This window comes from Aptenodytes patagonicus, chromosome 19 (genome assembly GCF_965638725.1).
Source record: "Aptenodytes patagonicus chromosome 19, bAptPat1.pri.cur, whole genome shotgun sequence".
Classification (NCBI taxonomy): Eukaryota; Metazoa; Chordata; class Aves; order Sphenisciformes; family Spheniscidae; genus Aptenodytes; species Aptenodytes patagonicus.
This window is the reverse complement of record NC_134967.1, coordinates 3,372,623-3,397,904: the sequence shown is the minus strand read 5'-3', so window position 1 is coordinate 3,397,904 and position 25,282 is coordinate 3,372,623. Positions and strand designations below refer to the sequence as shown.

Here is a 25,282-nt window from a genome sequence, read left to right as displayed (position 1 = left end):
TAATACTGAGTAGTTAGCTGAGCATAAAATGTGAAATTATGTTTTTCTTTAGATGTCCATTCATTATTAGCAACAAATAATTTCAAAAAAACCGAATGAATACAGAGTTTTTACTGTGATAGTCTCCACAAAACCGAAATATTTTCTAGCGCCTTGGTAAGTTACAACTAGAGGCAAGTATGTATGTCTCCATCGCTGGTTAAACAGTACTGCATCGAGTGACACGTGTGTAGCTTTTGCATTAAACAAAAGACTGCTGCTATGGCTGGGTTCAGAACAGGAACCAGATTAAGCTTGATTTCATTGTGTTTGATAACTGGTTTGGAAAAGGTGCAAGTTTGTGAGAAAAAGGCATTATGTTGTATTAGGCCAGTCCGGTACAAAATGGCTGAAAATGGACATCATGGGTACACCACTTGCTGACTTTCAAATGCAGCACTTTTGAAGCCATGGGGAAGTTGCTTCTTTTCGGACAGGCGGACCTTTGCAATAGGTAACTAATGTTTTCCAGTTAGGTTAAATCCAAGGCGCTGTCACGTAGGCCTGGCGTAGTCCATCAGAAATTTAAGTAATTACGAACTTCCTTCTGAAAAGAGCTGATAAATCCTTTGCTGGATTTACCACAGATTCATTCTACTATTTACACTTGAAGTGACAATTAAGAGGACTGCATTTGCGACACAAAGCGGAATTCTTACACTGTGTGCCCACTTCACAGTCTTTAGATGCATTCCTTTTAGTTAACAGCTAGACAAGGAGAAAATTTTATTTCCTTAGGAAATACTTGCATTTCTAGAGCCTGCATATTTTGTCTAATTATATTTCAGCAAAAGCTTTTGGACACCAAGGCCAAAAAGTAAAAGGAATACCTTTTACTGTGTTGTATGCTTCCTGTTTTCTGGCATCCACGTGTTTTTTAGATCCTTCCTTATTCAGAAAGCACTCCGCTAAACGATGCTGCTGTTTTGGTGTATTCTATGTATAGTTTTCTTGGGTTGAAACAATTACAGAGCGCTGCAGATTTAACTAGTCTGCAGTGGTATCTCCTAGAATGGAATTGGAGAGACTGAAAAAGAAGAACTTACATTCATGCGTTAGCATCAGCAGAACAAACTAAAAAGTCATCAAAGACCGGCCAATAAAGTACTCACAATTTCCATTCACAAATCTACTTGCTTAGAGTTAGGTGGGATAAGTTGAAATAGTATGCGCCCCAGAAACGAACAAAAGCTTTATTCAAAACAGACGTGTCTGTTGGAATGTACCAGGACAAATCATCAGACTGCATTAAACCAGTCAGACTTGATCCCCAGATTTGAAAAAAATTTAATACACATTCTGTGGGTTTTTATAATATCTTTTTGCCCTCTTACTCATATTTTCAGTTCATAAAAATAGTAGGAAAGATGAAGCTGGTGTAACGCAATAGGAATATAGCATTTGTTTATTTACTTATTTCTAAAGCACAAATGGTATGAACTGCTCGCCAGTGCAGTGGCTGTATGAGCTCATGTCCTGAAATATCTGCTGCTTGTGCCAAAGGGGTGAAGTCTGGTACAGCAGGTCTAGGGCAGCTTTCTGGGAATAAGTTTTACTAGTCTGATACTGACGAAGGTAAGCATAGATAGTTTCTGTACCGACGAATGAGTACACGGGTACCTCATGTGACGTGCATAATCAATAAGAGTCCTTGTGGTTTTCCATGTATGTATGTTTTTCTTGCGTCTATTTGGAATACCATCTTTCAAGCTGTCTTTCCGTTTGCCTTCACTCCAGATGATTTTGCCTTGAGATCATTTTAAAGGCTTCTTTACATCCTTAATTTTGTGACCTGTATCAAGAAGTGGGCTTTAATTACCACAGTACTAAAGCTTTGAGTAGAGGGTATCTGAGCATACCCAAAGGTGGACTTTTTCCATTCTGAGACCGAATATAAAGACGTAGGAAATGCATGTTATATACAAGATGAAAGTCTTCTCTCCTCTGCATACTGCATTTCCAGTAGTTTTGTGTCTTACTAGAATTACTTCCTACGTCTTCCTCCCAAGCATAAATATCACGGCATCAGGTTCTCTGAGGTTACTCCACGTTTAAAATGGTAGAAATATTAAACCACGCGGCTGGACGGGTAGTACTGTTTGTACTGACAGGTTTTATTTTCAAATTAAAAGATACAGCATTGCTTTAAAACTAATACCACTTCTAAGCAGTATTTTAAGCCAGATTAGTTGAGGTGCATATTTAGGTAGTAATTACAGGCTTACTTGAAAGCAAGGGACCTTGCGGCAAGGTATGTGCTAACGTACTGCTAGGCTGTTTACCTGTTACTAGACAGATTTTTTCCTTTGTCATTAACGGTGAGGTTTTCTGTTCGGTCCTAGTCCAGAGCCTGTAGATGGGAGCCCAGGGCCTGCTGGGATGGGGTTTTACACTTGTGCTGTCCTTTTGCCCTTCCACTGAACTCTTTTCATTTCAGTCATGAGCAAACAGTCAGTGCCTGAACTAACAACCCTGCAATCCTCCAAAGCACGCCTCGCTTACAGTACCAAACAAAGGGAGGCCCGCGTGGGCCGGCCCAAGCCAAGGAATGCAGCTTCGGGGTTCTGCTCCATAAATTTAACCAGCACGACAAAAAGGAGATAATATGAGCCTTCGTGATGATCTGAAAGGGGGAGGTTTGTGTCCCATTGATTGCGGTCTGGCCTATTGCCAGGCCCCGAGCCTGACCGACAGTTGAACCATATCGTTAAGGCGTGTAATACAGCTCAAGTCTTGTACAGCAGCCAATGAGTACATATCCAGAGGGCAAAAGTTTATAAAGAGCTGAGGCTGTCCTGTTTAACCCTCTCACACTGCATGTAATATATACTGCTGCCATTCAGAAATAGTCACATTGCTATTAAAAATGTAAACCTTCAACTTTCTTCACTTGGAAAAAATACATGTGTCTGATTTCTAATGTGCAGCAGATTTATAAAGTGATCTGAGAAAAATATGTAAAAACGTTTTTTGGTTTTTTTTTTTTTTTTTTTTTACGAAAAAAAGTCCAACCCACTTTTTTTCAGTACTGCTTTATCCATAGTTAGTTACTTTTTTGTTCAGAGACGTCTTCTGGGTTGTTCTACAAACTCTTTCATACAGATGGAGCTATTTATTGCCTTGATGTCACCTCATTTAGCATGTGGCTGGTATTTTTATAGATAATTTTTTCACCTAATGTTGCTGTTAACATGTGGAACGCTCTTTATCAGTTTTTTAAGTACAGCCAGTTGATTCGAATTGGTCTTGCAACTGCTAACTTTAAGAATAAAAACAAACTTTCTGAGTAACTTTTTGTTAGGTGAAGTTTGTCCTAGAAGACTTTGCTGTGCCTGTTGCTGCCCTGGTTGTACTAACTGAAAAGTATATAAAGGAGGGTCTGAAGAGAAAACACATACAGTCGTCATAGCTCATTCCACATAGCTCTTCGTGCACACCTAGCAGTTAATGTCCTGGTGCTGGGCAGAGGCCCCCGGTTTGCTTTTTTCCCCAGAGCGGATTTGCTTTCCCAGAAAGATAGGAGTACAATATGGAAGCGTTTCTGTTACACTCCAAGTAAGGTGACCACGTTTGCATTTGCAGTAACTGGGCATTGCTTGGCCAGCATTGATGGGGTGGGATGGGACCATTTTAAACGTGCACAGAAATCAGACTAATGCTCCATCTACTACACTGCCCTGCCCGTCAGCAGACTGTATTCAAAAGTTTTAAGACCTCGTGCTGTGCCCTGAGGCAGAGTAACGTTATGGCCCTGGGCACTTTAATCTTCACTAAGGCATGTTCAGCTCACGTTTGCAAGAAATCCCTGCTAAGAACCCTATCTTTTACATTGAATCAGGTGAATGGGAGCATTCAACACATTTGTGAGAGAGGAAACTTTAAGGCGACAACTCTAGTCATCGCTCTGTGATCAGTACAGGAAGAGTCTGGGAGAAATTGGAAACTGAGATGGCAGTGTTACGTTCTGTTGTCGTCTTAAGCTTGATGATATCAAAGTGCTTGAAAAAGTGTTGGTTAGCTGCACAGCTGTTGCAGTCGGGGTGGAGCAAGTGCCAAAGGTTGAACACTGGTTGATGCACAGAGTATGACTGGTGTTAAGTGCCATGCAGTTGTCTAGTATGCAAGCACATACAGCTTACACAGATCTTGAATTTGTAATATGGACGTCATAAGAACGTGCCATTTGGGTGAGTACATCTGCTGCTCTGCTGTTTTTAAAGAAGTGATTCTTGATGTCTTAATTAAGCTCTTCTCACTTCCTTTTGAACTTGGAGCCTGAAGAAGTTGTATACAGTCATAAAACCAATGAATAGTTTTCAATTTTGTTTTGATCTTGTATACAAAAGAAAGGGGAAGGGGAGGAAGAGCTACATCTCTAAGAAGTAGGCAGGAACAGCCTACATGATAAACAGTTGCTTCTTCAGCATGCTGCAGTTCTCCTAAAAGTATATTGGGTCAGATAAAGGTCTTCAGCATCTGAGCTGGTAGATCCCTCAAAAGAGGAGGGATTTGACTGTAAGTGGGAGGTTTTAGCCCTAGGCACCATTTATTTGCATGTTTCTGCCTGAAACTAGCATTTTGGGAACACATTTAACAAGCACAATATATTCCAGCAAATGCACGGAATAAACAGTGCATATAAGCTTCCTCAGATATGCAGTCAGCAGGGAGCTGTCTGGCTCATGATTTTACACATTCTTGCATCTAACTGAGCCATTCTAATGCCAAATCCAACACTCAGACTGACTGCACTGCGTGTGCGTTTTTAACACACCTTAAAAGCATCTGTGTCTGAATCGGTGAATGAATTCCATCACAGAGCTGTGCCAAACCTCTGGGTTCAGGCATCAAGTCTTCAAGAAATTATCTGCCTATTGGGACCTGCCCAATTAGGAACTGCTTTGCCCCAAAGCCCAACACCGGGAAGGAGGCAACTGTACTCACCCTTTGAAATGCAGCATTACCGTCTGCCCGTAGAGTCACAACGGAACATGAAATCTAGATTGCCATAGGTTTTTCCGAAATTCCAAGTCATTTAATGTTCTCAGACACAAAGAACTAGGACATAAAAAATAACGCTGTCCGTCCCCTTACGCTCAGGACATTCCTGCTTATCGCAAGGGTTCAACGTTTGAAACAAAGTAAGTACATCAGTGAGGAAAGAATCATGGAAATAGTGGATTTTTAGTATTTTGCAAAGGTGTGATATGAAATACAGACCGTATCAGAAATGGCATACATTTGGTTTCATTTTTTTATCCTTACAATCCTGTGGTATCGCTGCATCATATGTAGTTTGTTGCTGTGATGGCTGAGCTTTTAGGATAGTTTTTAAGGTATACGTTGTTTAGCATTTAATTGATTCTGGCACTTTTGAGTATGCTTTACACTGTGTCCTCCCATTACTTGTCTCTGAGACAAGTACTGTCTTCATTCCATGTTTTGTGGAAATCATGTGCCTGGGATGATGATACTTAGGGAAGGCTGCAGGTACAATTCAGTCTTGAACTCAAGCAACTGTAGTGGGTATTTTAGTTGTTGCATATTTTATGATACAAGATGTAAGGCTATTCCTCCTTTAACTTATCAGATTAAGTCACTACTTAATGTCTGAAATGCACTAAAGCCTCCTTAGACAAAGCATTCCCTGTATTGATGAAGCAGACTTTTTCTGGAGCCAAGTAAGTAACAGGTTTGATATTATTTCTTCAAAATACTAGCAGCAATTGGATTGTTTCATAGGCTTATATTACCTGCCAATTTTCCTTTGTTTGAACTAAGGTTGTTTTATAAGTATTTCAAGGGGATAAAAATTGTTCCCAGGCTGAAAGTCAGTATGCCAAGTTACAGCCCAGAGCAGGCTTTTATCAATAAATTTTATGCAAACCTGAAAAAACAAGTTTACAATGGAAACACTGACAGAATTTGAGCTGTACCAGAACCAGTAAGTTACTGCTTTAAGTGGGTTGCAATGATGAGGTTGTTAAACTGGCACACCTTTATGAATGCGACACATTGATGACAGTTGCTGGAAGTTTTGGCAGCAAGAACTGGGTCTAGCTGAAGAAAATTATTACTAGAGAGTGTGGGGGAAAGCCCAGAGCCCTGTGGCCAGGGAGATCTCTTTGGAGGGCTTACACGGCTGATTTGCACAGCAGTGTTTGTCAGCTACAGTGGGCTCGGGGTTTTGGTGACAGGCAGGCAGTACAGCAGGTGAAGTCTCTGTGAAGAGCGTCTTCCATTAAATACTCGTTTCAGATGCTGGAATTGCATCTCCTCGCACTTAGAGCTGTTGTTTGTGCAGGATTTGGGGTGTCCTTGCACTCTTCCAATTACGGATCACAATCTGTATACATGCTCAAGTTGGGCTTTTTGAACAGATTTGTAGTTGCCAGTGCTGCTCTCTTACTGAGAGGACAGATCAGAAATTTCACAGATGATAAGCATTTTAAATGAAAAGTTGTAGTGATTGCTGTGTCGGTCATAGGGTTTTCCTTGTTGCTTTTTTTCTCTCAGGAGAAGTTGCTAAATTTCCTAAAGTTGTTTTATTCTGAATAATTCTAGGTGTGGTACTGAGGAAACTGAAAGATGTAATAGCAAAAACACACACACACTTTTATTTGTATATAATTTTAGAAGTGCAGTGTTTTGTTTTCACAGACTATCATCTGTTGACAGCCTGATACCTTCTGATTTTTTATTTTTTTAATGTTTTTGTCAAAGCAATCTAGGTACACTTCAAGGAAATTTTTTAGGTCCCAAAGACACTCAAAGATGAGTAAAGGTTACTGTTCTCAAAACCACTGTGTATTGATGCACCTCAGCAAGAATCACCTCTACGTACCTGATAGTGTAAAGCTGACAGAGTACCTGACAGGGGTAAACGTGTAGTGAAGGAACAAGGATAAAAGTAATTCTGTAAACCATGTGATGTCTCTTGTAGAGTTTTTTCGATCTAAGTTGGTAAATAATTATCACCAATAATACGTGAACAACTTCTTACATCAGTGGGTCAGTGATCTGCTCAATTACAAAACTTCTGGCCTAAAACTGATCAACTGAATCACAAGAATTCTGTGAACTGTTAAGCAAAAGCCAACCAATTAACACTGTTAACTGTTTTTAGCGTGCATACAGTCATCTGAAATGAGATTCTCCAGTGTTCAGCTTCGTCTGAACAGTGACGAACTGCAGTGTGTGCCTCAACCTTGTGACATGATTTCCAATCTCTTTGTGTCTTCATTCAGCAGCACTCTTCCCTGCTGTGACTAGTAGACGTGAGGGCATTTCTGTCTTGTATTGCCTTTGTGTGCTTATTAAAAAAGAATCGGCAAATCTGTTGAGTGCATGTTTAATGTAACACAGATGTGGGCACACCACCGTTCATTCTGCTTTACAAATCTTCAGCTTTTTGTATTTCATCAGCATTGCTTATTATTTACAGAACGTAACTTGAGACAGTAGAACAAATTTTTAGATTAAAAAAATCAAGTCATGTGGAATGTTTTTAGCTGTCCAGACCAAACAGACCAGTTTGCCAAGGGGCTGATGGACTAAATCAATGCAATTTATGCTAGCTCTAGTGGCACTTACTTGAAAAACAGCTGACCTTATTATGAAGATGAGAATTCTCTTTTATCACGAGGATGAACATTTTAGCATGGAGGAGCAGTGGGAACAGCAAGCACTGGACTCTTAAGTACTTCTTCCATTTAAAAACAAAAACAAAACCTACAAACAACCCACAGCCAAACCCACAACTCAGAAATTGCCAACCCTTCCAGAAATTCATTGTGGTGCCTAGTACTTTTGTACTACTAGTACTTGCTCTCTGACCTGCTTCTAAGCCAGACATTAGAAACCAAACCAGTGTTCGCTGATGTTCTGGTTTCTATGGAACAGGTCTGATTAAAAGGCCCTATTCTTTCCTCATTTTTACAGTAGTCTTTCTTGCAGTGCTTCAGATACCTCTTCTCACGGTACTACAGAATATTAGAGAAAACAGCACAGTTGAATGTTTATTATCTGAAAGATGGTTAATGTAAAAACCGTTAGGCAGTGTTGTTGCTCACTCCCATACGGATGGCTGTCTAACTTTCCTGAATGCATGACAGGAAAGTGTCTAAGTAAAAAGTTACTGATTGGCCAACAGTTAATTAAAAACTGTACATTACGCTTCAGACGTTCACTCTTTAAACTTGTCAATAGAAGCTACAGGTGCTGTAGAGAGCCCCCCCCAATGGGGGCTTCTTGGAGAAGTGAAATTTTGCCATTTTACTGCTTTTGGAAGTTAGGAAGTAGAACAAACAGCAAGATGTGAATAACACTGGTTGGGACCCTTTAATTTCTTTGGAACTTTGCCACAACATTTTGCATTTCATGAAGGCAAACGCATACTTCTGTTTACTACTTTGTAAGAATCTGATAGCTAAAAACAGGCACTTATTTGTTCACCTTTGGTGTAGGTTCAGAAAGATAACAATACTGTCACGTACTGTACCTGGTACAGATGAATTCTGTTTATATCTAAAAATCTGAGGGGCAGGAGAGGTGACTTGCTCTAGAGTCATCGTACTTAATAGTGACGTTCTAACCACTGCATACAGCTGTTATTCAGTGGAACAGTTTTAAGTCATACATAAGTTGTAGAAGTCATCTATTTATAGAATCATAGAATCATTATATATGTGAATTTACCTAGTGTTTAGGTTATTCTGAGTCAGAGAAATGCTACTAATGGAAGAATACAGTTTTAAGACATTGCACTTTTTGCAAATGAGGAAAACTTAGTACCTTTGTGTGGCAAATGGCAATTTTCATACTGGTATTTTTTAGCTTGGATGCATAACACTGTAATTAACTAATGAACGTCTAACCAAAACCAAAGCAGTGCAGCAGGATAGGTAGAGCAGTGAGAACATCTGTCAGCAGAGGTAAAACTGAAAATTTGACTGTTAACATTTTACTGGCACTATTAATGATAACGTTTGTTACAGTTTCTTAAGCCCCCGCTCTGTTTCGCATTCTTATAAAAGCTGGAGAATTTCCACTCTTCATTTCATCCTCCCTGCTGACAAACTGACTTTCCATCTTAGTGTAACCATAGTTCAGCTGAAGTGAAGTCAAGAGCTTTTTGTCTCTCCTGAAGTTTCTCTCAAAGAGGATCAGCAATAAGCACTACTTCTGAGCCACTGTAATTTGTTACGCAGGTCAGGGATGTAATAATCTCATTAAGAAAATCAGAACTTACCAGATTGTCATAATGTATGACAAATATAAATTGGCTGTTGTTTTTCTCTGCTGTGCTGGAAAGCCGGTATCTTTGGCTTCTGTACCTTGTTTGCAAAATGCGTTGTTGATACCAGACAGAGCAACGATAGCCAAAACGCACTGAGAGGCCAGTCACCCAAATGGGAGGGCAGCAAAGATGATGCTAAGTCATGAATAGAGACGAAGAGATTCTGTTCCAGGAACATCTACTGCAGCCAAGAAGGGAAGGGGCAAAAAACCATGCCTGTCACCATTAAAAGGCAAGGGTGTCAAAGACTCGAAGGAAAACAAGTTTTAAAGGCTGGGTGGTTTTCACGTCTGGGACAGGACTGCTGAAAGGGAAAGGTAAGCAAGAAACAAGGCTCCAGAGAAAACATCTGCAGAAAGTGAAGCTTAGAAGGCAAGTGCGCTTGTGTGCTATTGCCAAGCAGCTTAAAAAGAAAACGGGTTGTTACATGGGATATTTTTCCTGTCTTTTGATCAAAAAGGATAGAAGCAGTTTATTGTACAGGATCTGTACAAAGCATCAAGATGGGAAGTAGAGAGCACTAATCAAAAATGGTGCGTTTGGCTTGGAAAATTGCTAACAAGCGGTAGCCTGAAAGAGATACAAAAAAGCATGCAGTAGACCAGAGGGATGCTGTTGGGAAAGGACAGAGACTAACGCGGGGCTAGGCAGCCTGTAACACAACTCTTCAGGGGTAGGGCGTTCCAAAAGCTTAAAGGAATTCAGAATATTATTTTTTAACAAAATACTGCTAAGGGAGGAACCTAGCCTGCAGTTCTTTAGCACCGTGGCCAGTATCAACCTGTGATGTCTGTTAGGCCACACACGTGTGTCTTTTATTATTGTCATTTTTTAACAGACGCTCGAGAAAAGTAAAGTATGCTAAACCCTACTGTGGAAACTCTAATTAACCATGGATTTTTCTTTTGTCTTAACTGCACGTTTCTATTTCCGTAACCCATCAATTTGCAAACTACTGACTCTGTCCATCAGTGTGAGCTCTATCTAGGTTGATGATGCACTCTTATTTTCTGTAGAGAAGTGAGAAGAAACAGTCAAATGGGTAAAACTCATTAAGAGTTTTTACAGATTTTACAGAATCTATATGCTGTATTTGTGAAGACCTTGTATTTTTAAAGGCTTTGTCACACCTTGTATCTCAAAATAAATAAAACTTTGTGTGTTGACAGGTTTAAGTGGAAGGAAAAGCACTGCTGTTGCACTAAGTCATTTTTCTGCATTCATTTTGCATGTAGGACACAAGCGGAGAGAGTGAGAAAGCCACGCTGCTGTAGAGGACCTCAAGGGCTCTTGCCCCGCTATTTAGAAAGTCAAGCAGAAGGACAAGAACAGCTCTTCAAACTGACTGACAACATCCAAGATGAGTTGTAAGTACGGACTTACACACTTACTTTAAGTAGTTCTGTTTGCTGCCATTGTATCTTCATGTCTTTGCGGAAGAGGGACTAAAACCGCTTTACACATGCGTGCGCACACACAGGCATGTTTTGTTTGTTTTCTCTTGGGTACCGATTAGCAGCACAGCATGAGCACCTGATGACTTCCACAGTGGCCTGTCCACTGGCTGTATACAAACCTCACTGCAGGTGCCACAGGGCTCCTTTGGTTCACTTGTTGCCAACTGCCATTGATCGCACATCACATACGGGCTGTGGAAGAATTGGAGCCTTGGTTTGTTGACTCCTGCTCCTATTAATGTTCCTGGTCCCCTTCTATCATTACAAAAGATGGAATCTCAGGAAGTTTCTAAGTAATCATCAGTCCATTTAACACGTGTAATACATGTCCAATCCTCCACTGCATTGATAAAACAAGTGCATGTTTTAACCCTGTACTCCTCTTCCTCTGTACCGTGCACACAGGCAGAACTAGTATCTCTTCCCATATCTATCTGTCCCTTATCGTCTGTTTCTCACAGCCCAAAGCCTAGGAGAGTGGCTAGTGATTCTGTGACGGCAATACACAAACCACCACTGACCTGCACAGAGCGCGCTCTGAGGTGGCTCTGGTTTAGATATGAGAGAAGCTAACTTAGATGCCTGTGGCACATGTTATTCCTAAGCTACGGCTGTTAACAGTTAATGACCAAAATAACCTGCAAAATTCCCCCCCCCCCCCCCCCCCGAAAAGTCAATACTGAATAATTTGTATGGGTACGTTTGAATGCCCTGGATATGGGTTCATGAAAGCAAGTGAAAAGAGTGTATAAATGTTGTTAGTGGTCAGGTTTGAGAGTATGAAAAAAAACTGCATAGAGTGAACGCAGGGGAAGATACTGTACGTTTGTTTCTACAGGAGACGTCAGCTTGTTGGATTGGGGTCTTAAGGCATAATTCATTACTTAACCCGATCTCTACCACAGTTACCTGAACAGCTGTTTTCAGTGGAGAGTGTAAGATACTGTGTTTTGCATCTATTATCCATCAGAGTATCTGCCAAGGCAAAGTAGTTAAGCACTGTCGCTGGTGAAGCTCGTAGAGGGAGGTGCCAACTCAGCAGGCTATCTTAATTTCACCAGTGTCAACGATCAGGCTCTGAAAGCCACGTGCCACTCTAGATTCTACCTTCAGCTGCCTGTGAGGAAGAGTTTGTAATCTGCCACTTGCTTGCGGCCCTGTGATCTTACACTCCTGTTAATCATGTTTTCATCTCATGTAAGTGTCTTTATGCATATACAGTCTGGCTCTTCGGTAGGGAGAATTGAAAGAGAGCAATTTGTGACCAAAAGAAAATATTGTCACCTTTTTGCAAGGGTACCCCATAAGCAGATCAGTAGGCTTTTGTCATTGAGTCACACTGTTCAGTCACTGTGACTTTCACCATTAGGAACATCATTCAACAAGAAAACAGTGTTTCTTGTCATGGAAAGTAAGTACAAAATTATGCCTCTGACTTTTATCCTAGTATCATAATCAGAAACACATTTAAAAACCTGATTATTTGCATATTTTCCTTCAGAGTTAAATCCATAAAAGGGGGTTTAATACCTTGCTCTACTGTTCTAACTAAATGTTTCCACATTTTTTTCCAGTTAGGCTCACTGTTTCACTTCTGGAAAATATTGTGTAATTACTTCCTGATGTTGTTAAAAAACCCACAAATTCTCCAGAGAACTGGTTGCTTCTACTTTGTTCTACTGGATCATGTTTCATTTAATTTTTCATTTTATTAATTTGAGATTTTTTAATAGTGTAGAAATATGGGTTTAAAAAAGAAAGTGTCTTGAAGTAGTATCTTAAAAGGTTAAATACCCATTTTGAGAACTAGACACGGAGAAGAAAGTAACAGTTGGCAAGAGAAAATGGGTAATGATGCATGACTCAAACTTAGAACAAAATGTAGAGCTTGAACTACAAATTAGCTAATGTTTCTGTGCTTCACCATTAAATCACTGACCTCTGTTTCCAGTCCTCAAAATATATACATGACACCAGTAAAAATCTTGTATGGAAAATGAGATCTATAATCTGTTGTTCTTACGGAGAAAATACAAACCTGTAGTCTGATTACCCAGTTACTTCCACTGAACTTTGTAGTAGCTTTTAGTGCTTCAGTTCTCTCCGTGACGCCCCCTGTATAGCGGGCTGTAATACCATACATCAGGAAAACAGCTGTTCTGCTTTTGTGGGCATACAAAACCCGCTCAAGTTTCTCAACTTTGCTGTGCCAATTGCTAAGGAGAGTGATACAGTATTAGGGGGTTCTGATAATCACCTTTTAATCTTCTTTCCCCGCTGGAAAAGAAGCAAAGAAAGCCAATGTGCCAGCAAGTTTCCTCTGGTTCCACTTCTAGTGGAAGTCTGACCCGAGTCAAAGCTAGGATCTCCGTAAAATACTGTACTTGCTTTTATGTGCCTGTCCTAAGGAACAAGACTATTATTCTGCAGGCTGTAATGCTGCTCTATTTTAAAATTTAAGTTTTCTATGACACTTCATAAAAAATATCACTCTCCATCCTAATTAACTTATTTCAAAGACAAAAAACCTTACCTCGAAGTGTTTGAACTCTGATGGAAAACTGAGGGGCTAGTTTCAGTAACTGTGTTTGTTAACATTGTCTTTCACCTAGGGTTTTTTTTAAGCTGAAATACACATTTTTGTCCGCTTTGTTTTACTTAAAGGAACACAATTCAATTATCCTTATCCTGTAGTTTCATCCAAGGTTAGATCTGGACAAAGTACCTTACAGGCCTTTTTTTTAATAGGATGGCTGTGCTCCTCTCAGCACTTAAATGAAAGTATTAGTTGTTAACTTGAGTAAGTGCGTATGCCTTTCTCAAGTTTATGGAAGCAAGAGCATTTGTCGGCTGACGTGGCTAGGAGGCATAGGGCAGGGAGAAAGACAAGTTCCGTGCAGAATACCATCTTTCAGAGGACTATTAATAGAAAATTACTGGAATTATTCTTTTATACCACAAAAAGAAACCATGATCTGACCTCCTGAAATATTTTTGGCTATTAAAATTCCATTTATAGCTATGGGTTTATTTGGCTATAGCTCTGAGTAATTTGTGCAAAGTGTTACTGTAACGGTAGAGCCGACAGTAGTTTTAGAGATGGTAAGCTTTTCTGATCTAACAAAAACTCTTAGTAGCAACAATCTTCATTGATTTCGAAGACAGTGGAGCATTTTGCAGAATGTATTAGGACAACAGCAGACAGATTTGTACAAGCAACAGTTCAGAAAATAGTAATTTTGAACCTGACAGCACGAGAATCTTACAGATAGATACACTTCGGCTGCTGTGGGTTGTTGACAGAGCATTCATTATTACTCTATTTAGCAGTCTTTCTTAGTTACGATTTCATACTTAATTTTCTGAATTTTTCAGCATTTTAAAAAACCCACTAATGAGGTTCATTTCAGTAGTAAATCAGAAGTGGAGGAGAAGCATTTGTGTGTGAAATATCTGTTTCGCTTTTGCATTCCTTACTGCTATTTTTTTACACATCAACCTTTTCAGCCATCATAATTCTCAATATTCTTAACTCACTCTTTTCTACCTCCACTATTCATCACTCAGACTAATCTCTCTGGGGAAACCTGCTTGCCGCTTAACCTTTCACCCCAGTGTTAAACAGCTAATTTCTCTTTTCTAGCTACTGATCCAGGCAGCAGGTTAAACTTGTTTTTTGTTTTCCGAGGCAAGGGAGGTGTGTGGTAAAAGGAAGCACAGTAGGTTTACAATGTGTAGAAGGATAATGCTCTTGTCATAAATGTCTGCAAACCTTCCACGTATCGGCAATGGAACTGAACTCACAATTAAACTTATTAGGACTTGCAGTGTTCCAGTGCAAGAAAATTACTCTTCTTAAGCCTTGTTAAAGGGTATTTTTATATGCCCTCTTCGTGTCCAAAGCTAGAAGCCAGGCATTTAGCGCTAATATTTGATTACAGCATGATCTTTTTTAACTGGGTGAGAGGGTACTTCATCAGCTTGATTTTTAGAACAGTTTAAATTAATTACAGATGAATTGTACATGTTACGCTATTAATTTTTCTGAAAGACTTCCAAAGATCACTCAAAACGTAACAGGTGAAGACATTTGTCAGTTTACTATTTTAAGCTTCAAGTGAATAATTTTTCCTTTTTTCTTTTTTGCAGCTTCATAGCAGTGGAGAACATAGACAGCTATTGTGTTCTCATTTCATCTAAAGCTGTTTATTTCCTAAAGAGTGGTGATTACACAGACCGCGAGGCCATCTTCCTAGAAGTCAAGTATGATGATCTCTACCACTGCCTTGTTTCAAAAGACCATGGGAACGTGTATATACAGTTGACGAAGAAAGCTGTTAATACAAGTAGTGGTGTCGCAATGCCAGGCCCATCACAACAAAAACCAATGGTAAGGACCTAGCACCTATTGTTTCATTCACGTGTGGGGGGGTTTCTTTTCCCCTTTATACACGTACTGGTGCTGAAAGTGTTTGTAGTCATTAGTGTTTGGTTTCCTCTGCTGCATAACAACGAAAACTTTGTTCTGTCAGCAGTGAAAATAGCTGCTGCCGAAAAGGTTTAGGTAACCATAGACCTTGCTCCCTAAACTCCTGAGAAAAGCTGATGGCAAAATCTAAAATACTCCTGCAAGCAGAAATGTTACAGTAGGAAATGTGTATTTAACTTTACAATGCATACATGAAACTTAGGTACTTTGCTGTCTATTTACTCTAGTCTTCTCCTCCTATACATAGACCTTTCTTACTGCAAAGTGTTTATGTCATGCATGTAGAAGTTAATCAGAACTCTCACTTCTAAAACCCATTACAGGGGTTTTTTTGCTTCATTACAGTAGTTGCTCAGGCGTCTGTTTTACAGACAAGGTTACAAGCTCACCCCTGACCCACGTCAGTTTACATTCCAAACAGACAAGCCAGATAAAAGGTAGGAGGGGAAGCAAAGGAAGTAACTTCGAGTATTGCAAGATGTTTGTGCTCTCTCTGTCTACCTGTCTCTCCCTCTCTCACTTCTTCCTTACTTCAGCCTCAGCACTGAGAAGGAATCTCCACTGAAACATTTCTGTTCGTTCCAGGAGACTTCAAACCTAATCCCTTCAGTTAGTGAAGTAGTAAAAAATAAATATATTCTGCTTTCGATGATAGCCGTACCACATTAAGAAAAATCATTTCTTTTTGCAGGTGAAAGTGAAATCTGAAGTTCTTGCAGTAAAGCTATCTCAAGAAATAAACTATGCAAAGAGCCTTTATTACGAACAACAGCTTATGTTAAGACTGAGTGAAAATCAAGAACAATTAGAGCTGGACTCTTGAAACCTCTTCCTTACTGCCAGAGTGAACTGCAAGTATCAGTCTGGAGCTGATGGTGCTCTGGAACTAGAGAAGGTATTACATGGGAAGGAAATAAATACGATTTTAGTATTTAGCTAAAGGGAATCATTGTGCATAAGAAAACGAGTGAGGTGGGCTTTCCTTTTTTTTTATTTTAAAGCATTAGTTGTGTAACAGAAGATAGAGCTGAAATGCATTTGGTTCTGGGAGAAGCCCTGTATTTTGCTAACATGTATATATGTAAAAGTGTTTCATGTAAATAAGAAAGTACAGACCAGGGTGTTGGTATAAATAGAAGTCTGTTTACTTATGTAAAGAAATTAAAGGAGCTATACTGAGTCTTACTGCACTACCTGAAACTAGCCATTCTCTCTTTTTTCCTTGAGAAAGCTGATTTTTACAGGGCAGGAATGTAGATCAAAGTTTAAAAAAGACAATAAAATCAGGAGTTAATTGCAGCTGTTGGAGCACAGACATCCTGTAGTTTGGTGCTTTAACACTGTGATCAGGGTGCATTGTTCGGGGTTGGTTGTTGGGGGTTTTGTGTTTTTCCTTAAATCACTACTGCAGCTAAATGCACATATGCCTAGCGTTCCACTGAAATTTCATCCTCGTTTTTAACAAAAATAATTGCATTTTGTTAAATATCGCAGTGAGGACTCACTAATTCAAGTACCTTTTTGAAATATTAGCAAACAAGAACCTGATTCTGTTCTGAATACAGCACTCAAACCTAGCAACGTCGGCGCCTCTGAAGGCCCCTGCTTCTAGGTTGTTTTTTAAATAGTTCAAGTGAGCAGCATTGGAAATTGAAACCTTTAACTTCAGTTTTTTCCTTCACTCGGGCTGAGTAAGGGTGTATAGTTGGCTGGTTAGTGTGGAATTCTGCTAGCACTGGAAATGCCGGGTGGGTGGGGAAATCACCACATCATGTGTCTTCATGACAACCTCTTCAAAATTAAGTTTTTTGAAAAATAAAAATAACATGCTTTTTCAAATGCTGTATATCAAATCAGTATTTGTCTCATCGACTAACCAAGATGATGATTGAGGAATGCGTGTACTTGTATACCTTTATTCACCAAAACTAGGAAATCTCATTTTCACGTTTGCTCCCTGGAGACAGTTCAGCAACTGTGCTGAAAGGCTGCGCGCACTACGGCACAACTTTCCTAAAACTGCTGAGTAACCTACATTCTGAGAGCATATTTTGTAAACCTTTGACTCAAAGTAAGGAGCCCACTATAGCTTTACTACTTTCAACTTAGTTTACCTTTTAATATCCTTTCATAAAGGCATACAGGAATATTTTTAAACGGAAGGTTAGAATTAAACCAATTCTCAGCTCCTGTAAAGTGAAAGGCAGAGGATTATCGTGTAAGGAGAAAACGTGGTATCAGTCGATGTGTGTATGGTCTGTGACTGGAAATTAAAATCCATAAAGGTCCGTTACGCAAATGAAACTGATTTAATGCATCACTTTTGTATATTTCTCTGTATAATTTTTAAGTAAAATAAGGACTTCAACAAGTGCATTGGCTCAACAGTGCTTTAACGTGTCAGTCCTGTTGGACTCTGCTACCCAGACTCCCTGCTTCTCTCCCCTGTAAAATTCTTTTTTAATGCAGCAAATATCTAGCTGCTAAAGATGGTAAGTAGATGGGAAAGGAAAATAAAAAGTAGTTCACGGCTCTGTGTTGAGAATTTACAGGAGAATGGCTTCAATACTCAAGTTTTATAACAATTCCATAAAGAGCTGACATGCAAACACCTGAAAAGTAGTTTGATAGTACACCCTTTGAGTTACCTGAACTCAAGGAGCCACAGCAGCTAATGGATCTAATTTGTGTATCTGTTTATTTCTTTTGGACTGTGCTTAACCTGTTCTTTTGACCGTTGGCAACGATTAAACAGAACATTATTTAAACCTTTGAAAGCGTACCCACTAGCCTAGATGCGTATGCGTACCATGGACCATATCTGGCTTAGGTCATTCCAGTGTGTTACGCTACTGTTCCTGATGATATCATGCTCCTCGTGAGTACGGTGGCTGAAGTTGCTCACTCGTCTATAGACAAGGCAAAGTCTTCTCTTAAGGGTACGCACACAGTGCTGATCGCAAGGAGCGATGTACAGCCATAGTTGAAAGCAGCATATTGCCTTATTTAGCATTCCAAAACAAACTGAATCAGAACTTGGTGTTTTTAAAAGGGCAAATGATGTTGTTTATTGCTGTAACCCCACTATTTTTATATAATTTCAGCACTGTTACTGTGGGCTTCCTATTGCTGTTGGCACTACTAACGTTATTACTCAGTGAATAAACAGAACTTTCAGATTCCAGGAGCCACACTCAGTCTCCACAGCCTCTGTAAACTATTTCTGAGTGCAAGCCTCCAGCTTTCACTCAAATTCTTAAGAACTCAAACACAAGCTGTAAGCAGGCATGACAATGTAATAGTTCCATTTACCAAATTCTGCAAAGTTCTTCAGATTCCGAGCCTTATGAAGACAGTATGCTTACCTCCTCCAATGAAACCGGACTGAAGGTGGTGTGACTGCTGCAGCAATGAAAGCAGATTCAGTCTTCAAATTTCAGAAGCTGGGGAGGAAAAAAATTCACTGATGAGAGACAGCAACCCAGCTTTCTCCCCCTGCCCACTGTCTTTAGCATACAGCCAATACAGTTCAGGGAAGACAATGCTTTTTCATGCCTCTTTGCTCAAGTCTTTATAAAAAGCTGTTCACCTTCACACTCTAATAAAGATTAAATAACCCATCAACAATGCAGGTAGTATTTCAAAACCCCTATAACCCATGCAGTGATATGCTGAGGTAGAAATACTTTGCTTCAGCCCGTTAGCTTTTATTTTACCTATATTTGCTGAGAACTGTACAACTTGTTCTCTGCCTGCCCTGACCAACTTTGTTTTCTCGCTGGAGTTGCTCTGAAGAAATGCAAAACAAAGATTATTGACATAAGAGTTATTTCACCATAATTCTGGAGAAGTGCAATAAATTGATTCCACCCACACTCTTCATATGCCCATTGCTTGCAAAACCATTCATTATGTGCGGGAACAGAAAATTACTGTAGAGGCCAGGAACGAATAATTCGCTAAGAAGTTGGACACATGCCTCTTGAGTGGCAGAACAGCCCTCAAGACTGTTCTTACATCACCTAATTCTGATGTTTGCGGTAAAACCTGGACAACCCCCTGGAATGTTGGTTGTCACTGTAGGTCAAACCCAGACTTACGCTGCATTTCTCTGTCCTGGACACTCAGATAATCTGCATTTGAGATGATGGTCATTTAAGAGTGGGAAATCTAGATGCTAAGCCAGTTAAACTTCAAAGAAAAAGCACATCTTGTAAAATAAAATCCAAACATCTTTCTTACACTTCGGGATGACCAGCACGGCTGCTAAATGCTTTTGTGCTATAGTAATGCCTCACAGTACATGTCACCTACCCAAGCTATACAATGCCAGAGTTAGTTAAGTCAAGTGATATATGGCCAAAAAAAATGGCACTTTAGGCATTAATATAATTTTATGCATCCTAATATTTCTAACGCTTATCCAGAACCATGCATTCTACTGTCACTAAAATGAGACAGACTTATGACTGAATTAGGTAAGCAAGTTTTTAACGTGCAAGATGATAGGCTGAAGAACACAGGTGGCCATGTCATTTTAGTCTAGAAGCAATTCTGAACAAGCAGAACTACAACAGTCCTTTCTGTTCTGACCAAATCCACAGCTGTGGCTGCAAACTTCCATTTTGCTGCCCTGTAGCTGACAAAGCAATCAAAACATGGAGAATTACTATTTTGGATCCTATTGTTGTCAGCTCTATGATATGCTCATAGCTAACAGGAATGTGACAAGGCCACTAAGAGACCTTTTCACTGAGGAAACAGTATTACTGGTAAACAACCTGGTAATGCAAAAGTATAAAGACACAGGGAACATATGCATAATATGGCTGCTAAAAGAGGCAAACCCCACACCACTCACCAATACATGATTTTGTAGCCACATGTAATTCCTGGAGACAGTCCTCAGCTGGTAGCAGGATCTCGCACAGTACAGGTGGGATGAGTAGATAAGCTGTCTGCCCACTTGCTGCCTCTGGGAGAAGAGAAATGAATCACTTTCTGAAGTCACAGAATAAACTGGAAAAAAGTCTGGTAACTTTCAGACACTTTACTCAAACCAGGAGTGAGGTTCTGCATGTACTTATGCATCTTACCATGGTACGATCAGGCTGACACAGACTTTTTGTTACAGTCATTACTGGATCATAAACAATTCTGTTACCTACTTAAACTTAGCCATTTATAAATATATAAATAAAGTCTAGGCAGTGAAACAGGAAATACAAAATGAGGTATGCCTGAAATGAGGTAAACGGTGTGCACGATGTGAACCACATCCCTCCTGTCCTTCTGCTCCTGAACAGATTTCCAATAAATCAGCTAGATGATACTATCGGAACAGCTTAAGCTGTGAATGCTGTTTACCAAAAAAGTGCAGTGCTTACATTTTTGTGGAGAGAATGTAAGTGGCTAAATGGTCCACATCTCAAAACAGGAAAATTATCATAACATTTCCCTATGACAAGGAGGTTTTGATCTATTTGCTATCCCATTTCCTAGAATGCATGATGGTTTTCAGCATTTATCTATTTTTCTCATCAATAAAATACTTACATTCTAGGATCCTAGGCCAACTATATATATTTTTTCACTTCCTTTTTTTTTTCTCTGTAACACAGCTTAGCACTGACCTGTTTCCTACAGTGCACGAACCACTAGATGATGACTCCTCTAGGAATAACCTTGCTTGCTCTGCTTCTCTTCTAAGAAGAACATGCCTGTATTTGCTGATCACAATGATTTCACCTCTGGTACCTGCGTCTGAAAAAGCAGGTTTCAAGGAGTATACTCTCTTCAGGTTACAGGCTGCTGCAAATATATTTAAAAAAAAAAACAAAACCAAACCAAAACACATTTTAATTAAGTCAACAATTGCTCAAAATCCACTTACACAACTTGGTTTCTTACGAAGAGTAACACTCTCTTTGTGTTTGTGCATGCATGCTTATATTCGTCTTTTTTAATATATATACACACACACATGCTCCGCCCCACATGTATGTATATACATCCATACTCATACCTTTTTTTTTTTTTAAATGTATCTTGAAAAGTGATGGCCATACTCCAAGCTCCTCTATTCTTCAAAGCATAGTTGTTAGAAAGAACACAGTCTTTTTTTTTTTTTGCGGGGGGGGGGGGGAGGGGGCGGGGGGGGGCAGGATCAAACTGTGCCCAGAGCATTGGATTCCAGTCCAGACTTCTGTAAAAGTCAGGCGTGATAGGAGACTCTTAATCAGTACACATTATGATGCTTAGTTTTATCAAATGCAGGGCTAGGACCAAAACACGTCCAATTCCCTACTGGTATTACAGCCTATATATTACAGCCTACTGGTAGTTGGCCCCATGCTCCGACAGCCTTAAAAAAAGGAATCGGGACAGCGCAAAGCCATCTGCCTCAGTAATAGCACAAAGTTACCTAGCTGAGAAAATGTTTCATTAACAGAGGACACGGATCAGTTTGACTGACCTGTATGCTTTTCATAGCTCTCTATCAGCAGATTTTCTGAAGTGGGAGAATGTGAGGGAAAAACCCAGCACCAGATGTGTACATAAGGCTGGGTCCTCGCACTGTGACTGGCTCTGCACTTGTCTCATAGATTAGTTAGAGTGCGCGGTGTTAATCATATGAAAGGAGGCTTGCTGAAAAGAAAAAAAAAAAGTTACTCATTAACCACTGACAAACACTGGGGAGGGAAAAAAAAAAAATGTTTTTGCTATTTTCCTCAGTAGAGCTACAGCACATTCTAGTATAGACATAAAAATAATCTTGGAGCGAAATGCAGTTACATAAGAGAGGCATGCCTACTGCATTGTATCAGTTCTATTAATGGCCTGTTGTACAGTTCTGTTGCCTCAATGTAATCAGACTCCAGTATCACAAGGGGGTTTTGTTTTGGGGTTTTCTCCTCCGTAGCTGACACACTGTTGCCCAAGCAATGTGCCCAGCACAAAGAGTTCTCTTGTGGATAAGAATAACCTTGCACCTCAGGCCTACTCTGGTCTGACTCAGTACTAAAAGGCCATGAGAGAAGTAAACAGCTTTCATGTGCATTTACATTTTGCATAGATGGATGGGTCACCCAAAGGACAAGGACTGTGTATGGCAGCTACAGATCAATTGTTTCTGCACACAGAAAATGCCAGCAAAAAAGTCCCCTGGATGCTGCAGCTGTAGAGAAATTTTAACAGATAAAAGAGAAATCTATCATACCAACTGTCCGTCAGCCCTCCAGACACAGCAACAGCAAACATTTGCTTTGACCTGGGAGGGTGACTCACCACAGCTAATGACTGTTGCTTCCAGGCCCTTGGCAAACAATCTACAATCAGCAGTACAAACCACCGGGTATCAGGATAATGATGTAGCAAAAAAACTGTGCCTGCATATAGGGATTTTTTTTGGGGGGAAGCAAACCACCATTTGCACCCCCCTTATTTGGTAAGGTCAAGCCCCAACACAGCAACTCAAATACCAGGGAGACCACCACCAGAGATGTTTTCCCTCTGCCACTGTGCAATTCTAGGCCCTTTCAATAATCTTCGCGTGCCAATACATTTACATTTTTCAGGATTTCTTTTAATCTCAAAGAATGGAGGGAATAATATCTGAAGTAAACATCCCAGAAACGTGAAGATTATATTCAGCACTACCTTCTGCACCAGAATATATCTTTATTTGTGATACAACAGCAGTTGCACTACAAGTCTTCAGAGGATTATGCAGAGACAGCATCCTTACACCCCGAGTTCAGACAGGTATATGTAGAATACAAGAACACAATACCGTATATAAATGGATAAAACTATTCTTTCTGACCTAGCTCAGTATGAAGCTGATCTCCAATCATGCTATTTATTTGCTACCTGTATTAGTTTTCTCTAATGTTTCTTAAAGGCTTCTCTAATCTGTACCAGCCTCAGTATGTCAACCTGAAATTTGACCACCTTGTTAGTTTTGTGGCAGGAGAATCTGTTACTCACGGTGCTCACTCTTAGGTCTTGAAGCGTGAAGCTAGTTACTACTTGTACATTTTGCTTCACTGACACTAATTCCAACTCCTGATCCTACCCACTAAAAAAAAAAAAAAATTCTAAACCAAACCAACATCCACCTGGAGAAACTATCTGCTGATAAAACGTCATAAGCAAAAATAAACAGCTGCCAAGTTCATAATCACACCAAGATCACACCAAGAGCTGACATTTACAAGCAGGTTTAAGAGCTAACTCCCCAGCTCTGAGCTTCCTGATTTCAAATGCTAAATCCACATAACACATAGACCTTCACCCACTTTTCTTTCTTTTCAGTAGCTACCTTTTTGCCCTCTCTGAGCACACGCCAGAGGGAAGCTGACGTGCAGAAGAACATGTATTTATACACCAGAAACCCAGAATGCATCACAAGACATACAGAAATTCCCACAGCATCAGCAGCGTCAGATGCACTCAGAATTTGAAAGACAAGAATCCATTGTCAAAGCAGAGGTGACATGCCTATTTGAAATATTAACCATCATCGATAGGCAGCTTAGCACTGCTTGTGTGCCCGAGCCTTAGCTGTAAATTCACCCAAAGATTATGGTATCACTGCAGGATCTATTTGCTGTGGGTTCCTGTGGGAGTTTGAAATAACCCACACACAGCACAAGAATCCACTTCCGCACCTCGCGCACACGAGCAAGCCTTCTAGACTGCATCGGTAACTGGACTGCTATGGGGAGAAAGCAGGGTTCTCTGCATCTTTCACGTACAAATGCTGAAATATGAGCAATTTTTGACAGAAACCATGCCACTGACCAACTGATCCACACAAGCACAGCACAGCACCTGCATATTCCACAGAACAAGCATCTGCACCCTTTCTGGGTTACATTCAGCAACACTTCTTCCCACTACCTGCACTGAACAGGTAGTAGTAAGCAACAGGTTTCCACCGCAAGCAAGACACCCGGAAGAGCCTCAGCACTTGCTCTCGCAGCGACCAGCAGAGAGGAGGTATTTCTGGAGGTCTGGCTCCCATTCAGAAGAGAAATGTTTCCCTTGGCTTGTGAAAGTTGCTCAGACTGAGAGCGGTAACAGGCTGAAGAAGCCAGCTTTCCATTCCCTGTTCCATTACTCTTTTTGATTGGCACTTTAATGAGGGCGCTAGGGGTCGACCCCCTGCCAGGGGGCCGGTTCATGCCCCGTTTATCTCACAGTCCATGTAAGACTAAAATAACACGCCAGGCTGAGTTTCACTGGCTTGTGATCCAACAGCCCACCATGATGGATTGAGTGACTGCAGCAAGTTGGCAGCTAAAGTGTGTTGTAACAGTATCTTTCTGTCAGCACAACACAATGGATTTGCTGATTCCCGGGTTTTCCCAGTGTTCACCGTTACCATCGGCTCAGAATTTTCTAAAGTTCATTTTCCAGGGGGCTGCAAAGTGATAATAAATAACATACCAAAGGTTACACCAAGCTTTTCTTCCCATCAACTGTCCTACTGCTGACAAAGTAGGGGTTGTGGTGCCAGCTTTACTACATACACAAGAACAGCCATAAATTCACTCGCTTTTCCAGAAAGGAAGAAAGGGGGCAGCTATATTGCTCTTTTCGTGTGAGCTCATTCTGCTAGGCCAACACATGCTACACGGGACTTTTCACCCCCGAACAGACAGTGAATACAATCCAACACAAGAGGAGGTCGCTATGTAAAGCAGCTCTCTCCAGAAGAGCTGTCGGTTTATTTGGGGGCTAAGTTCACAGGCTGCAGAAACACGGCTAACAAGCCGCAGTCCTTGTGATCATCTTACTGATTTGCATGGCTTAGAACCATCAAAATAACCCATACATGAGCTAGAAAACCCAGGAATCCTGTGCGAGGAATGGATTATGCTTTAGATCCCTTTCTTTAACATTATAACATATCCTTGTATCTCCTCTGTAAGAAAACCCCAAACGAGGGGTTTTTTCCTTCAAAAAATTGGGGTATTAGGAAATTGACTGAGT

General features: G+C 40.3%; 1 protein-coding gene and 1 long non-coding RNA gene across 6 annotated transcripts in view; one reads left to right on the top strand and one right to left on the bottom strand.

Moving 5' to 3' along the window:
* VPS13D (vacuolar protein sorting 13 homolog D) overlaps window positions 1–17,657 on the top strand; it is a 110,812-nt gene extending 93,155 nt beyond the window's left edge. For all 5 annotated transcript variants that reach the window (XM_076356196.1, XM_076356199.1, XM_076356195.1 and 2 more), the window contains 3 exons: window positions 10,573–10,704; window positions 14,944–15,184; window positions 15,975–17,657. In XM_076356196.1, coding sequence (XP_076212311.1) covers window positions 10,573–10,704; window positions 14,944–15,184; window positions 15,975–16,106 — 505 coding nt within the window. In that variant the 3' untranslated portion in view covers window positions 16,107–17,657. The remainder of the gene's footprint in view (window positions 1–10,572; window positions 10,705–14,943; window positions 15,185–15,974) is intronic.
* LOC143169051 (uncharacterized) lies at window positions 16,106–21,091 on the bottom strand. Its single transcript, XR_012996843.1, has 4 exons — window positions 20,917–21,091; window positions 20,145–20,258; window positions 18,649–18,726; window positions 16,106–16,169 (listed from the first exon to the last, which is right to left on the bottom strand). It is a non-coding gene; the product is annotated as an uncharacterized LOC143169051 (long non-coding RNA).
* Window positions 21,092–25,282: the final 4,191 nt, after the last annotated feature.